We start from the raw sequence: 17,464 nt of genomic DNA, 5'->3' as shown, positions 1-17,464 counted from the left end.
CGGGCCTGTGTCTGCCGGTGATTCCGCGCATGCGCAGTGCGCTGCATTGTGCTGGGCAAGATGGCGTTGAGTAAAACGTTCGGTCAGAAACCGATTAAATTCCAGTTGGAGCAGGATGGAGATTTCTATATGATCGGTTCAGAGGTGCGTATTAAGCGTTTTATCAGTCCTGTAGAGTCTGAACTCGGAATACGAAGGGTTGGGGGCTAGTTTAGGCCGGTAACCCCCGGTACAGCGCGCCGTCCCCTCAGGCTTTGTTGGTTGTTAGCATAGATGCTAACGATGAATGAGTGAAGACTGAGGCAGCGCTTAAAACACTGTTACACTGAATTTTACACTGAATTCACACTGGATTTACACTGAATGTATCAGTTTATACACATCAGTTTTGCTCTAAATCATGTCTGTGTTGAGTTACCGCAGCAGTGTGGTGATGTTTACAGTAAACCCCCCAGTCTGTGTTAGATACAGCATCAGCTTTACCAACACTGTCCTTAAACAACTTCTAAAACCTCATATTTGTCTACTGCAGCTTTTAGATTTAGTAAAATAATCATTTAAGCCCTTACTGTAGCCTTATGAAAACGGTCTTCACCAAAGCAACGCAATATTTACAGTACACACACACACACACACAGTTATGGAAACATTAAGAGACCACTTCAGTTTCTGAATCAGTTTCTCTGAATTAACTATTTATAGGTAAATGTTTGAGCAAAATTATCATTATTGTTTTATTCCATAAATTACAAACAACATACTCTTAAAGTTTTAAGAGTTCAGAAATCAATATTTGGTGGAATAACCCTGTTTTTAATCACAGCATCATGAATGAGTGCAGTGAATAGCAGTATACACACACTAGTGCATCTCAAAAAATTAGAATAGTAGTTTTATTTTTAAGATGTTTGTAGGTACAGACATTTGTTGTGGGCATCCTTGGCAGTTTTTCTGGTGCTTTTATGTAGTTCTTATCAATATTGAAAATTATATCTTTTCTTAACCAGAATTAGGGACTCTAACTTGTGATATATATTTTTTTGGCCATATTGTCCTGTCCAAATGTATGTTTATTAAACTAGGACCTGGCATTGTAATGTTTTCTTCAATGTATATCAGAAGTGGTTTAACGTGATGATACACTCCACTTGAAAAATAAGTGATATTAGTCAGAAAATTATTTAAACTACTTAGTGTACATAAATGAGACTAGCTTTCATACACAGCAATATCTGTATTTCTGTATTTATAGCAAATATGCCACATAACTTGCAATGAATACAGATATTGTATGCTGTGTATGAAAGCTAGTCTTCAATAGACCTAATGTACGAAGTAGTTTAAATAATTTTCATAAATGCAAAATATAAAAGTTAGTGTTTCTGTTTTATTGGTGTAATATGGAGTTCAGTAGAGTGATGGTTGATGGAACAAAAAAAAACTATACATACTTAGTGCTGCTTCTCTGTCAGAAGACAGAAGAGCGGATCTTAAACAGTATTGTAAACAAACATTAACCAGATAAGCCACATTTCCAGAAAATAAACTGTTTAAATCTTTCTTTCAAAACAGTCTGAAGAGCTCAGAAAAGAACATACATTACAGTCAGGCCTGGGGCGCCCTCAGTAAAGTATACAGTGCAGAATTAAAATGACCAAATAAAACCAAACAGTCTGACAGGAGAGATATTTGTGGTCTGTAGTGGTATTTAATGTTTGTCATATTTCGGGTGTAATAATCATTATCTATTATTTGGGTCAGTGCTTTTTTAGTTTATTTTTATTTTTAAACATCTTGTCTATAAATATACACCTAATATGGGACTAAAAGATATGTATATGTAAAGAAAGATTAAATGCTTTTTTCATTTTGTATGATTTTGTTTGCACACCACTGCAAGTATTGATTGTGTTTTGACTGCATATTGTTCCCTATAGGTAGGAAACTACCTGCGTATGTTCAGAGGGTCACTGTACAAGAGGTACCCATCCTTGTGGCGACGGCTTGCGTCAGTGGAGGAGAGGAAAAAGATCGTAGCATCATCACACGGTAAGTGATTCGAATGCCAATAGCATTTGTTTTATGATGATTTTAAGTCCAGAAAGCAGTTTTAGGAGACCACGGTCTTGTTTAGTGCATGCCTTTGCTCCAGATAGTCCTGTAGTCCTGCTTCTGGACAGCATTTTGTGCAGTGTTTTATTTTGTGTAGGTTATTGTTACACAACTTTAGCCACCAGTGTGACTCTGCTGAAAGCGTCTGAGTGCGAGGAGATCTTTGAGGGGAACGATGAGAAATACAAGGCAGTGTCCATCAGCACGGAACCTCCAGCCTATCTCAGGTACGGCTCCTTTTTTTGTCTTTTCTCCTGGACTGAAAATACCCTGAATGTAGGTAAATGTTTTTTTACTTATTTTAAGGACAGTCAGTTTAGATGATGGACTGTTTTCTCTCCATTTTATTCAGAGAGCAGAAAGCGAAGAGGAACAGCCAATGGGTTCCAACCCTCCCCAACAGCTCTCACCACCTGGATGCTGTGCCTTGCTCCACTACAATCAACAGAAATCGCATGGGACGGGACAAGAAGAGGACGTTTCCCCTGTGGTGAGAGATGGTTTAATTTCTTAATTGCCATGGCTGTGGCTAAAACGTATTCTTATTTCCTTATTAGTATTTCAATAGACTTACTAAATAGTGCAAGAAACATTTATAAGTAGGATTTTAGTCAGTCGAACTTGAGGAGCTTCTGTATTGAATAGAATGTTAGCTATTCTGCTAAGTTAATGTTAACCAGCTTTTAACTCCTGGTTCATTTTGTCATTTGTAACGGCCAGATTCATAAAATAGTGCATGCACATAAACGGCAAACATAAACAGTACAAAAAATACACTTAATGCTTCACAGTAAATAATAGACTACTTTCAAAATTTGAAAATCCATCCATTGCACAGCCTTACCAGCTAGTAAGCTAATGCTATATGCACAAACACAGAACGACAGAAGCATTTTGGCATTTATAGTGAGTACAGATACTTAAAGGGACAAATTCACAGTTTACAGGTAGCAGATTTCTGTTTATTTCCTATTTCTGTTGTTAGTTTAAAAGCATGCAGGTGTTCAGTGTGTATCTGATCAGAATTTTCTGTTTTAAAAGAACACAGGATGAGAAGTAATGCGGGTATGAAAGCCATTTTAATTATGTAGGGCCATCTTCGATACTTACCCTTCATTTAATCTGCAACTACAGGTGTAGCAGCACACCTAAACCACTACAGTTCCTATAAGTCTATATTTCGCCTTAATTATCATCAATCTTAACCTGTAACTTTTTAAAGAATGTAATCTTCAAAAAAAAAAAAAACAGGTCTATTTTACTGAATAACTGACTTTTATTCAGTTATTCCTATACACTTTTTTCTTTTCTTCGTGTTGAAGAGCTTTTTGAGCACTTGAGTGCTTATAATTTCTGGAGCACTCTGAAAAAAAAAAGTTGATGTCTTGTATAAAGATGTCAACCAGAGAAGAGCTGCAGGCAGTGTTCATCCTTTATAATCGGGCAGCCAGCACAAACATTTATGTCTGGTGGACTGAAATCCTGAGTAATGAAGGAAGAACTGCTGAATCTGCAGAAAATCTCCCGCGTCTGTGGTATGGACTTTTTTTTTTTTTACACTCTTGTCACATTTTAAAGTGAGCGTTGAGCTCTTCAGCAGACTATACGTCTTCTCTTGTTGCAGTTAGACTGGTCCGCTTTACAGGGTCTTTGTAGTTCTTCCAAACTGTGGTCTGTTTTGGTGAGCGCAGATGCTTTATGATTAAACAATTTCTGGATGCCAACATAAAGTCATAAATAAAAGTTGTATTACAGTGATGTCACTGAGAGTGGATCCAGACTGGGGTTTGTGAGGGGAATCAAAGCAGTGACCCGGTTACAGTGCGATGCTGGGTTGTTTTGGGCCAGCGAGCATCCACAGCTTGATTTTGTTTGGGCTCAGAGATCCTCTCAGGTCACATCTTTTATCAGCAGTCAGCTTATTTTCTGTTGATTCTCCAAAAACACCAGACTTTTTATAGCCGTGACCGTCTCCACAGGATGACCTCCCGCCCTCTGCTACTTTTGTCAGCCACAATAGCACAGAGGAATCCAGTCCACTTTCAGAATCAATCTGGATTATCAAAACAAAAACTGCCAAGATTGAAATGTGGTTTAGGATCCTTTGTTGGACTTTGTGTTTAAAGTAGAAATCCATTGTGAAATAGTAGTGAAACAATTTTTTAATATTGTGAATTATATTTTACCCTGAAATATCGTACCATATCATGCATTTTCACATCAGGGCACTAATTTATTATTATTTTTTTTTCCTGTTTTTAGCAAAATAAAAATTCACACTGTTCTCATTTCCCATTATATATCTACTATTTCACTTTAATCCTGGATATATGGAGATATTTGGAGTGCATTATTATTATTATTATTAGTAGTAGTAGTAGTAGTAGTAGTATCATGACATTCTGGATCATTGACTTCAGTTACAAAACTGATTGTAAAATTCTTGTATTTTTTAATATGTCAGTTAGGTTTGTGCCATATTATATTGTATTAATTTTGTTGCAGTAGTGTATTCTTGAATTTTGTATGTTTTTTATGTTTGTTTTTTTTTCATATCGCCAAGATTATCGATATCGCAAAAATACCATGAAATATCATGAAATTATTTTGCGGCTGATTACATTTTTCATGTTGATTCCAATGCATATTTGCTTATGTACAGAGACAATTTGAAAAAAAATTAAGTGTGGAAGAAAGTAGAGGATGGCTTTATAGATAGCTTGCTAGATTAGCAAACATGCTAACCATTCACCATCCACTTTTGTAATTCTGACGCTTATTTTCCCACAATTTTTTTTTTTTTTTTGCTATTTCGTAAAAAGGCAGGGTTACAATAAAGAAATTGAAATTAAGTGACTGCAAGACCTGCTATTACGCTTTCTGTTTAATACATGGAGTTGCTGCTGTTGTAGTGGAACTTTCACAAACTGCACTTTTACTGCTGGAACATTTTACACTTTCTGAACTAGGAATTCAACTGGGAAAAATCTGCTTTGTGCTGTCAATAGGGTGTTTTTCTACCATTTTTTTCAATCAGTTTCTATAGAACAGAAGGGAATGCAACAGAATGCATCACATCCATGCTTTTTTCAGTCATTCTTTTTCAACATTTGACGAGCAGATGGTCTCTTCATTGTGCAGCATGTAATTCTGTCAGTCTTGCTGTTAACTGTTGACTGTTGGTGGGATCTTGTTTCCTCAAGAAGGATCGCTTGTGGTCTGATTGAAGCCATTCTGTTCTGTGCGTGTGGTATTTTATTTTTTTTGTCTGCTATGGCTGGTTAATAAATCATTTGTTACTCATTATCCAGATCATAAATCACAGCGTGTGCTGCATCCTGAGAATGTCTAAACTTCTCTTCTTCAGTTTTGATGACCATGACCCAGCGGTGATCCACGAAAACGCCTCTCAGTCAGAAGTGCTGGTTCCTATCAGATTGGACATGGAGATAGATGGCCAGAAGCTCAGAGACGCTTTCACCTGGAACATGAATGGTAATTCTTCATAAAACTCTACATGCTACGGAGTAGGCCAGTCACGTTAACTATTTGTATTTGGCTGATTTAATTGCTGTTCTACTTTTGATTATTGTTTTTTTTTTTTTTCATCTCTCCAGAGAAACTGATGACCCCAGAGATGTTCGCAGAGATCCTGTGTGATGATCTGGACCTGAACCCCCTGACTTTCGTCCCAGCCATCGCTTCTGCCATTCGACAGCAAATAGAGTCCTACCCCACTGACAGCATACTGGACGAGCAGACTGACCAGAGGGTCATCATCAAGGTGGGTAGCTGTCTACTTGCATTTGATTTAATATAATTGAGATTTTACAAGCAAAACCCCTTTTTACTGCTGAGATAAATGATCTTAAAGGATAAATCCAGTGTGAAATGGCCTTTTATTAAATTAAATTTAGAAATACAGCTTGTTCACTCTGCTTGTTAGGATTTTTTTTGGGTTTCAGACATCTTTTGGATAGTTAAACATGCACCGGGTCAAACTGACCCAGGAACACCATTGCTTTTCCTGATAAATGAACATAACAGGAGGGTTAAAAGGTCATAAAACCATCATATATATGATGTTACCATACTGCATTTCCTAATGTGTTTGTGCCATTAGCTAAACATCCATGTGGGGAACATTTCCCTGGTGGACCAGTTTGAGTGGGACATGTCAGAGAAGGAGAATTCTCCTGAAACCTTTGCTCTGAAGCTGTGCTCTGAGCTGGGGCTCGGAGGAGAATTCGTCACCACCATCGCCTACAGCATCCGCGGCCAGCTCAGCTGGCATCAGAGGACGTACGCCTTCAGGTGAGATACAATACGCACATGTTAAAACACACGTTTACAAACTTACACACACATACATACATACATATATACAGGGGTTAGACATCGAAACTGAAACACCTGTCGTCATTTTAGTGTGGGAGGTTTCATGGCTAAATTGGAGCAGCCTGGTGTTCAATCTTCATTAATTGCACATTATTGCACCAATAAGAGCAGAGTGTGAAGGTTCAATTACCAGGGTAAGAGCACAGTTCTGCTCAAAATATTACAATGCACACAACATTGACCAAGACAGCAAGTGTTTGTGATGCATCGAGAGCAACGGTATCCAGGGTAATGTGCACCTCAACTCTCCTGTCCGTCACCACAATCAATTATTGTGCTCTAAAACCAGGTGTTTCAGTTTCATTGTCCAAACCCTGTATATACGCACACATGGCTGTTGTTATTTACAAAGTTCGTGTTTAAAAATTGTGCCCACACACCCGTGCCCTCTCACACGCACACAAACACACATGTTTACTCAGGTGCTGCTTCCCTTCCTACTCACATTCGAAGCACCCTGAAACACGTAGTGCTTCACTCTCAGGGACGTGCAGTGTGTCCTGAATCGTTCATTATGCCCCCTCGCATGTGCATACATAAACACAAAGAAAACACACACACACCCGCACACACACACCACGTCCTGTTTACACTAGTGAATGAAGACCATCTTCTTTGGGGTAAATCTGCATGTGTTCCAACACATCAGCTCATTCTTTATAACCTCCAGCATCTACACACACTGAAAACACTGCGGCTGCTCGCTCGCTGCGAGGTTTACTGTTTCTGATGGCACACTGACATGTTTTTAACAGTGTTTGTTTCCCTCCTGCTGCACATGCTGGTGTGTGTTAGTGTGTTAGTGTGTGTTATGTTGCATGTGCCGTTACTTTACTGTTGGTTTTAAAGGGGAGCCAGAGTTCATCTCTGTTTAAGTGCCTTCTTCTTGTTTATACTTTTATATGATTGCTAGTTCTCAGATCAGGGATTAATATGACAGATATTAGGACATAAGCCCTTGTCGGATTGGATTCGTTTATCAGGGTGCCTGTAATCAAGATTTTGTTGTTTTTCCATGTTGATTTTCCATGTTTTAGATAATTAGTTTTTCAATTAGAGCTTGTTTATACTATGTGTTAATATGCTAATATGCTAATATGTTTGGTTTGGATTTCACTTACATAGAAAGTAGAGGTGAGGAGAATTTGCAATTCTTAGATGTATCTCAATGCATGTGTTGACGATTCAGACCTGCCAACATGTAGCTACGCATTTTAGTATGCTTTTATCTCAGCACATTACAATATTCTCATTTAAAAAAAAAAAATCATCAAAATGACTCGGATATCATTGTACAGTAAAAAAAAATCTCTATTATATACTTAGCATAATACTTTTTTTCATACGCAGATCAGCCACAACATTTAAAACCTGCTCAATATATCCTCTTGAGCCCCTTTGTCCTCTTATGAGAACATTACAATTCTGCATTTCTACATCATGATTCTACATTTTTAAAATACGTTAACCCTTTGCCCTCAAATAGAGATGCTGCCTGTACCATTTGGTGGTTGCATGACTACATTACTCTCAATTGATTAAAATAAGATGGCAAGAATCCCAGTCACAGGTTTCTACAGCCAGTCCAGACAGAAACATGGGCCAGGTAAAAAAAAAATCTCATCCATTTTTATATTTGAAACTAGTTTATTTAATTACTGTAAAAAAGCTCAAATTTTGTTTTTGGACTAATTAGGTTCTTCGGATCCCAAATTGCACGGATCATTTTTAAAAGTTAAAATAAACCATTGTCTCCTTATAAGAACAATGTTATTTGCAAAAACGACTTTCTGTACAAAGATAAAATTTAGTTTTTAAACTTGTTCGGTCCTACTGCTCCCACATAGATATGATGAATTAAAAATGCACACCAAGCAAACGTTCAGGTCTCAGGAGGATATACATTACAGTGACTTATGGTTTCTGCTGACCTTGTAACTGGTTTTAATATTGTGGCTGGAGCTACTATGCTTTGTAAATCAAGTTAATCAAAGAGCCTATTAATGATCAGGATTCATATAATCGTCTACAAATTTTCTAATCATATAACAGACTCAGAATTGTAATAAAATCCAATCTTAAGGTGCCTAGAGATTCCCACCCCTATTAAAAAACCAAGTGTAAAACACAACCAGGATGCGTTGTGAACAGATTATGACTGGTTACTCAAACTGTGAAACTAATCTTGACCACATTTAAGGTGAATGGGATTAGTATGTGTTTTCTATTTTGAAAAACAGTCAGAAAAGCGGTCAAAAGCACGTTAATACACCGTCTGTGTGTTGCCATGAACCTGCTGATAGAATGATAGAATTCATTATACGTTATTATGTTATGATTATGATTTTTTTTTGCCATACTGTAAACAGATCAATATATTGTGATGTCTGTTAATTCTGTCAATTCTGTCAATTCAACTATAACTACCTGAAGGTAGAGAAAATAAAACCCTGTATAAATTTAATCTTCTCCGAATAGGGCTAAAAAAAAAGCTTAAGATAACGTGGCTTGCTTTAGTACAGAAGCTTTGGCTGATTTAATTTGCTATTAACTTCACTTGAGATCTTGAGAATGTATTCACTTGAGGGCTGATCTATTTATTGTGCTAACAGCTGGTGTTGCCTTTATTTATATATTCATTTTTACATCCATTTGCTTTGAACCTAAAACAATATATATATTTTTAAAATATAATTTAATAATATTAATAATATTCTCAAGTGAACACATTTTGAGATCAACCTTTAAAGGAATGGTTTGGCAAAAATCCACATGTAAATTTAACTACCGAACCATTCCTTTAACTTTTTTATCATTTGATTTGCTTTGCTTTGCTTTGCTGTAATCCTCTAATTGTTTGCTTCTCCCACTGTCTGTTCCAATAGGTCTGATTTCAGGTCAATATACTTCAAAATTTCTTGACCTTCTCTCCCTCCTTACCCCCACGTTTACCCCCACTTCCACCTTCATGCCCCAGGAAGCTGAGTACCCTCATCTCTTCTTTTTTTGGGTTTTTGCAGGGCTTGCTCTTAAAGATTGCCTGGGTTTTCTTCCTAAGAGCAGAAAAAACTCTCTTTAAAATAGACAATAGCTTTAAAGGTTCTCAGAATGATGCCATAGAGAAAGCACTGTAGTCTGTAGTAGAGATGTGAGTGTGAATGAGTGAAATGTTAGTATTGTTAAAGATTCTTTACTAGAATTGAATGTTCTCCACACTCTCATTTTTTTTTTACAAACATGGTTATTTGTTGAACTGTAGAATCTATAGCTCCATTGCTCAAGGAACCATTTGAAGTGATTAAGAGTATAAATATTTGAATGTGTGTTGGTAACAGCATAAATAATACAGCATTATCTTTATTTCCACTTATTTGCCGTTTACTAGTGCATCTCAAAAAATTAGAATATCATTGAAAAGTTACTTAATTTCAGTAATTCAGTTCAAAATGTGAAACTCATATATTATATAGATGTATTACGCACGGAGTGATCTTATTTAATTGTTTATTTCTTATGTTGTTGATGATTATGGCTTACAGAAAAAAAAAAAAAAATCAGTGTCTCAGAAAATTAGAATATTATATAAGACCAATTGGTACTTTTGGCAGTGTGCCAAGTCCTGCTGGAAAATGAAATCCTTGATATAAAATAGTGGATCAACACCAGCAGATGACATGTCTCTCCATAAACCATCACTGATCATCTAGAGTCTGCTGACAGCTTTTATGGAGATGCGGATTTCATTTTTCAGCAGGACTTGGCACACTGCCCACACTGCGAGGATACAAATTGGTTTTATATAATTTTCTTATTTTCTGAGACACTGATTTTGAGCTTGATAATCATCAACAATAAAAGAATAAACACTTAAAAAAAGATCACTCTGTGTGTAGTACATCTATATAAATTTTCACATTTTGAATTGAGTTCCTGAAATAAAGTAACTTTACATTTTTTGAGATTCACTATTATAGACCAGTCTACGAGAGATCTGTTATCTTCATCTTTTTTAAGTAGCTTTACAACATCTTATCTAATGTTTAGGTCTAAAAATGTATGTATAGTGGAGTTCCTAAGATCTTAAATAACAGACAGTGGTTGGCTTGTTTGATCTAATTGTCCACTGCATGTGCTAATATAGCATTTTTTGATCATTTATAGAGTTTTAGCACATTTTCTAATGCATGTAGATACTGATTCCGTTCTGCTGTAGCTTCAGATCGGCCATCGCCGCTGTGCCTTATGGGTCACCATTGGAAATGTCTGTATCCGTAGTTTCCTCCATCATGCTGCCACGATCTTACCTTTCTGCACTGATTACGTGTGATGTTGTTGTGGTGTCCTGCAGTGAGAACCCCCTGCCAACGGTAGAGATCGCTATTCGGAACACAGGCGATGCCGACCAGTGGTGCCCCCTGCTGGAGACCCTGACAGACGCTGAGATGGAGAAGAAGATCAGAGATCAGGACAGAAACACGAGGTGAGCCACAAAAAACACCAGCCTAATAATCAAAATTATATAATATTATAAAAGAAATATTACCTGCAGTGATGCTGCCACAGTTAGGAGATGTTTAAAGCAACTTACTGTAATTGAGATAAATGCGTACTGTATACAATTAACATTACATATAATGCTGACCGTATGTATTATAAATATACATCAGCTTCAAAGCAATAGTCTGGCAAAAACATACATTACATACAGTTGTCTACATAGATAATAATAATTATTAAATTTTTATAATGGCTTTATTGATTTATTGTACAATGTGTAGACCGCACAATTGCACATTTGCACATTCATTGTTCTTTTATGCCATCTATATATTAGTGCCATAAAGTTCTAAAGTTCTAAACTGGCAATATCATCATTTATCACATTTTTGTTTCTGCGTCAATATATCATCCAAACATCAATAATTACTGATTAATTCAGCTTGGAAAACAATTAGCTCTTAGTCTTTATGGCTAATCTACCATTTTGGCCTTCATAATAAAAGCCCTAGGGCAGATACCATAAATTCAAAGATGTATACTAAAATCAATGACAGTATTGAGTAAAATAATAAAGAACATTAATTTGTTTTTTTATTTTATTTGGACATGACTTAGATTAAAATTTTAACAGGGCTGAGTAATTACTATTTCAGCTATTAATGTAAAATATGTATTAGAGTTTAGTTACTCCTTAAGACATGTTTGAGTAGGTTAGAATCTCCTGAAAATAACATCTAAGCTGTGTGAACGTCTTCTTTAAGTGTATATTGTAATTTTTATGGGAATAAAAGGTGCAGCTCTAAAAACTTGCCTAAAGTTTTAGAGATATACAGTATTTACAGCATCTGTTACATACAGTCATACAGTTGAGAGATTTTGACGATGAGTGTGATTAATTAACAATAAAGAGAAGTGATGCAGTATTGGTGTTGAACATATGTGTCCATTATAAAGAGAATAAGATCAGCATTGAGCTGATTTTATTATTAGGATTAATACAATGTTTAAATGAAGTGGTAGACTTTGTTTTAGATCAAAAGATGAAATAATAAAAAATGGTAAAATGTCTTTTTTTTAATGTTCTATAGAAAGTTATAGGGAGAGGTATAGTGGATATTTACGTTAAAAAAAAAGATCTATACAAAAAAAAAAATATTCAATTTTTTAAAACATTACTAATACTTTTCTTTTGTGTTTTCTTGTGTTTCCAGGCGCATGCGACGACTTGCCAACACCGCCCCCGCCTGGTAGAGGGACGGCACTACTACTCAATAAGCTTAGAGCCTCCAATGGGCTTCAGAATCTGCTGGAGCTTCCCGTCACTGATTAACACACTCTGGGTCACATTCCTCCATCCTCCTGACCTCCACAGCCCCAACATACACACATTACACACACACACACACACACACACACGAGAAATAGACGCTGAACCTCAGTGGCATCTGGCATCAGATAGAAAAAGACATTCAGCCAGAGTTACACTGGGGTTTTCACTTTCACTGATTCATGATTGAGGTGGAAGTGAATTTCACACTGTAACTGTTACTGTGGTCTGACTGTAGATGTGGTTGTGATCATTGGGACGTAGACACATCCTGCAGGAGAAGGACATTTATGACGTTATTGTGCTTTTTATTTGTCAGAAGGTGCTGAGGCATTCAATGTATTTGACTTGCATTTTTAAAATAAAATCAACTTAGTATTAAATCAGTGTGTTTTTTTTTTGTTTGTTTGTTTTTTTTTTATTATTATTTTTGTACATTTGTTTGATTAATATTGCTTACGAACACTGGCATGCCTACAGTCATGAAAAACCTGGAAAAGTCATGGAATTTGAACATTTTACAATTTTCAGGCTTGAATAAGTTTTGGAAAAATAAAAATACCCAGACAGTTTTGGTAAATTCATAGAAAAATACATCAGCACAGAGCTATTTTAGTAATACAGCCCTACACAACTGAGCTGTCAGGATCTGACACACATTTTATTATTATTATTTTTAAGATTTTGTCAAGAATGCTTAAAATGTTTTTTTTCATCATTATAATTTTAGTTGATATATTGTCCATGTCTGCACTGTTTTTTTAAAGGTTGTGTGGTCATGAAAATTTACCTTTGGAAATATGGAAATTAATTGGTCCCACTGCAGTGGAAAAAAACAACTCTGAACACTGAAGTAAAGCTTGACAGCATAATGTTATATTACTGCTCACAAATGCCTTGTGAATTTATAACATTTTTTTAACAGTTAAACAAGTGATTCTACTAAAAATAACCTAAAAATTAGAAATAATATGTCTTGAATTTAATATATATTTTTAATGAATCTTAATTTTGAGTGCATTACAGACAGAAAACAACGTTTTTATATTGTTTCATCACTGGGAAATAATTAGGTTTGAAAGGGTTAATATGACTGTCTTTATTGGGTTTTAGCACACTGCACAAGTGTCTTAAAGGCTCAGTCTTAAAAGGGACTGGTAATAATAGAGACCTGTGAGACCTTTATCTTTATGAAAGAGTGATTTTATGCAAGAACTTCATGAACATGTTTTGTATAGAACATAGACGTTTTTTAACTTCTGTAAACAGAAATATAATCTTTCCCTTTTAAACCCTAATTTACCCCATATTCCGAAGTACCAGCCTGTTGAATTCCTTTTAAAACTCACAGGCCATCTCAGTAATCAAGCGTTTAACTTTAAAAGCATTATATACAGAAATATACAGAGAGATATAACTCCAGGTCTTTTGATATTGTAGATACTGTATTTTTATGAGTGGAAACTGGAAACAGTTCACTCAGAGCCCCAGAATGCCCCTCGTTAACCGCTGGATACGCTAGATTAGATACCCCTGTAATCCTCTGGCACTGTATCACAGTCTGTGTGTGATCGGTGCTTTAGTGAATGATGAGAGAGATTTCAGGGATGTTCCAGAGCCCTTAAGATTTTAGTCTGACTTTTATTCAGTTTATAGCATGGAAAAAGTAGTGTTTGCACACATACAGCGGCTTGCAAAAGTGTTCATACCCCTTGAGTTTTAAAAACAGACAAGTCAGATAAATCAAACGAGCGCTAGATGTTAATCTGTAGACTTTTCTCTACTAAAAACTATTTATTAGTGTGAGTGAAAGGTTTCTGTTTATTTACAGTAAGCTTAGATGTCTAGCACGATTAGCAGGTAATGCTAATGCTGCTCCAGCAGTGCTAGCTGGGGTTAGAGGCAGCCTACAGTTTTACTTTTTATTGTGTACACTTTTAATAGTAGACAATAAAATAATCAAATGTGAAAAAATGTGTATCATCAGATATTAAAGAAACATTGAGAGTTTAACCCTTGTGTGGTGTTCGGGTCTGTGGGACCAGTTTTCATTTTTCATCAAATGATACTAAAAAAAATATTTTTTCTAACTCAAACTCATTGGCATTGGCTCATTTTTTGTGAAAAACATATATCAAAACACATTTTCGATAAACACACACTGGAGGGGCACTGCGTGATGTATGGGTTTAGGGACAGGGCAGGAGGGAGAGCTGATTGGCTGAGCTGCAGCAGCAGCAGTGTTGATAGCGGTGAGACCTAGATGGTTGGATGGATTGCACATAGAGTGATCTATTTTAAGTGTTTATTTCTTTTAATGTTCATGATTATGTCTTACAGCCAATAAAAAAAATAAACAAAAATCACTGTCTCAGAAAATGTTAAAATTATTTACGATGAATCTGTTTTTTTTTTGGCAGTGTAGGCAGTGCTGCTGGAAAATGAAATCTGCACCTCCATAAAAGTTGTCAGCAGAGGCAAGCATGAAGTGCTGTAAGATTTTGCAGTAAAACCCTGAATCGAATCAGGCCAGCGTGAAGAAAAGGTGAGGAGTTGTGGGGGAACTCCAGCACAGACAGTGTAAGAAGACCTCTTTGTGTTTTTTCTTCATGTGCTTTGAATCATTTCTGGCTAATCTGGGCTAAGCTGCAGCTAAAGCCTCCGAGACAGAGGCTGATCCTCCTCAAAAACATGGAGAAAGTATCCAGTTCAGCTTTTCTGACACACCTGTGCTGCATTAAGGAATCTGCAGCTCTGCAGACTCTGCAGGGAACAGGTAATAGAACGGATGCCACAGTTTCCAGTGCCTGCATGTGTTTTAAGGAACATTTCTCTAAATTGTTTATCAGGAATAGATGAAGCAGGTAATCTTGTAACTCAATTCTGAGTTGAGCTTTAACTGTTAAACGCAAAACATTTTCTTGGTGATGACTTTAGGTAAATACTACGGAGTCTGGGAGGAGTCATGGATAAAAAAAAAATAATTAAGTGAACAAAATTGCTCGAATTAAAGAAATCGTGAGCACGAATTTCAAATCGTTCACTCAATTTAAAGAAAACGTGGGCACAAACTGCTATATTCAGAATATTCAGGTAGTCAGCTGACCTCATTCTTTCAGCACATACTGTTGCTGAACCTTGACCTGTTTATTGATAGATTTTGAGCTAAAGAGGAGGAGAAAATATGACCTGATCTGTTGGATTATAAACACTCTACCAGTTAAAAAAGTTCCATAGCCGCTCTGTTTGTAGCTGCTGTGCTGTTTGGCTTGTAAGCGCTGCATGGTTGCTAGGTTACCTGTACAGTATTTGGCGGAGTAATACATGGAGAGCTTCGGTTACAGTGCATTCCCGGCTGATAATGGCACTCACAGAATCCACAGAAGCCAATCACATTGCAGTGTTGGAACTAGCTGTAGTATATTTATTTATTTATTTAAGTACCCACTATTCATTTAAAGAGCACATATTATACCTTGTTTTACACAAGATATAATAGGTTCTTTGCACAAAATAATTCTCATATAAAGATAAAGATTTCACCAGCTCTGTTCTTACCAGTTTCAGTTCCTTTCAGAAGGAGCCATTTAAGGGCTCTGACACTTTTATTTAAATAAGCCATTACAGGCCACACCAAGTATACGCTAAATATTTACCACGTGTTAGAGAACTAGCATGGAGAACTTAATGGAATGGAGAGTTTCGATGGTTGAGAGAGAAACAAATGTAAAAACTTAAATGTAAAAAGAGTTTATTTCAGGTCATTTTGAAGCATTTTTATCGGTCTGTTCAATTTCAACAATACTGTAAGGCACAGTTTGTTTGTTCAGATTATATAGTTAAACAAAAATCGACAAAAATTGAGATACTTACTTTTCATTGGAAAAATACTAATACTATACTATTTAATCCATCCATCAGTAATTCTGCTGATGTTTAGACAATAAAAGCTGCGACTTTCAGACGACCTTGACCTGTTTTTCCCTCTGTCGTCTTCAGAGCTTATTTTTGTGGTAAAGTGTTTGTGTTTGAGGAGCTTGGAAAATATGTGTGAGTGTTTCTGGTGCGCAAGAGAATGCAGTGGGTTACTGGGTCAAGTGTGTGTTTGTGTGTGTGTGTGTGTGTGTGTGTATGTGTATAAGTGTGTGTGTGTGTGTGTGTGTATGTGTGTGTTTGGACCAGTGCAGACTTGCTGTAGCCTAAAGGGCAGGGCTGTGTTTCTCAAGTTCAACATACAAATATAATTTTTACTATTCAATTAAGATTTGTAGCAGAGGTGTGTCAGCATACGAGTGTGTGTGTGTGTGTTTGTATGTGTGTGTCCTCATAAACTTGTTGACTGAGGCTTAGATCAGCAGTTACTCTAAAAAAGCACTGTATTAGTCACTCTCAAACCTGCAGGGCCACACAGAGGCACATGAGGATTGTGGGGATTAAGCTTTTTCTTGTGTACACTTCTCTTTCTTCATTAACAATCCTCTTTAAATGATCAATAAGTATCATATTTTTTTTAATAGTAAATGATAAATTGATCAGGGTGTATCAGCAGATATTAAAAAAGCATGCAAAGTTTCAAGGAGCACTAAACCCTCTGATTTTAGCTGACTCCACCCTCAGCTTAAATAAAAAAGGCAAAAATCCCCTTGTTTGGGAGAGGCACTGGGTGATGTATGGGTTTAGAGGCGGGGCAGGAGGGAGAGCTGATTGGCTGATGTGTCTGCGTATTAAAGTACACGGAAACATCCAGAATCATCCTCGCCTATAGCACAGTTAAACCTGAGAGGCAGCTGAAACTTTATTTCAGTAATTTAGTTCAAAATGTGAAACTTATATATTATATAGATGTATTAAACACACAGAGTGATCTATTTTAATATTTATTGTTTATTTATTTTATTGTTGATTATTGATTGTGGCTCAAAGCCAATAAAAACCCCAAAATCAGTGTCTCAGAAATGTAGAATATTATATAAGACCAGTTTGTACTTTTGGCAGTGTGCCAAATCCTGCTGGAAAATAAAATAAAATCTGCATCTCCATAAAATTTGTTAGCAGAGGGAAACATGAAATGATGAACCAAGCTGCTTGAGGTCTAGTGTGAAGTTTCCACCAATCAGTAATAGTTTG

The 17,464-nt window shown here is 36.3% G+C and overlaps 1 protein-coding gene and 1 long non-coding RNA gene across 4 annotated transcripts in view; both read left to right on the top strand.

Annotated features, from left to right (window-relative positions):
- LOC125782409 (uncharacterized) overlaps window positions 1-17,464 on the top strand; it is a 113,395-nt gene that overhangs the window by 87,489 nt on the left and 8,442 nt on the right. The gene's annotated exons all lie outside the window — the stretch shown is intronic.
- Window positions 15-12,720, top strand: smarcb1b (SWI/SNF related, matrix associated, actin dependent regulator of chromatin, subfamily b, member 1b). 3 transcript variants are annotated; one of them, XM_007252784.3, is made up of 9 exons: window positions 15-144; window positions 1,938-2,049; window positions 2,231-2,339; window positions 2,465-2,602; window positions 5,480-5,607; window positions 5,730-5,896; window positions 6,236-6,426; window positions 10,859-10,990; window positions 12,222-12,720. In XM_007252784.3, exons 1-9 carry the CDS (start codon window positions 61-63, stop codon window positions 12,259-12,261), a joined length of 1,101 nt encoding a protein of 366 aa, XP_007252846.1. In that variant the 5' UTR covers window positions 15-60; the 3' UTR covers window positions 12,262-12,720. The 3 variants fall into 3 exon arrangements, with proteins under 3 accessions (XP_007252846.1, XP_022532381.1, XP_049322320.1); XM_022676660.2 differs by having other exon boundaries at window positions 2,210-2,339; XM_049466363.1 differs by lacking the exons at window positions 10,859-10,990; window positions 12,222-12,720 and adding an exon at window positions 9,396-9,944 and having other exon boundaries at window positions 2,210-2,339.

Source organism: Astyanax mexicanus, chromosome 17 (assembly GCF_023375975.1).
Source record: "Astyanax mexicanus isolate ESR-SI-001 chromosome 17, AstMex3_surface, whole genome shotgun sequence".
NCBI lineage: Eukaryota > Metazoa > Chordata > Actinopteri > Characiformes > Acestrorhamphidae > Astyanax > Astyanax mexicanus.
This window is presented reverse-complemented; position numbering and strand designations above follow the sequence as displayed.

Bases quoted from the DNA above. Each gene is read 5' to 3' on its own strand.
- smarcb1b (XM_022676660.2), top strand. From the start codon at position 61: ATGGCGTTGAGTAAAACGTTCGGTCAGAAACCGATTAAATTCCAGTTG. The intron at 2,340-2,464 runs GTACGGCTCCTT...CATTTTATTCAG, and splicing joins GAACCTCCAGCCTATCTCAG to AGAGCAGAAAGCGAAGAGGA. The intron at 2,603-5,479 runs GTGAGAGATGGT...TCTCTTCTTCAG, and splicing joins AAGAGGACGTTTCCCCTGTG to TTTTGATGACCATGACCCAG.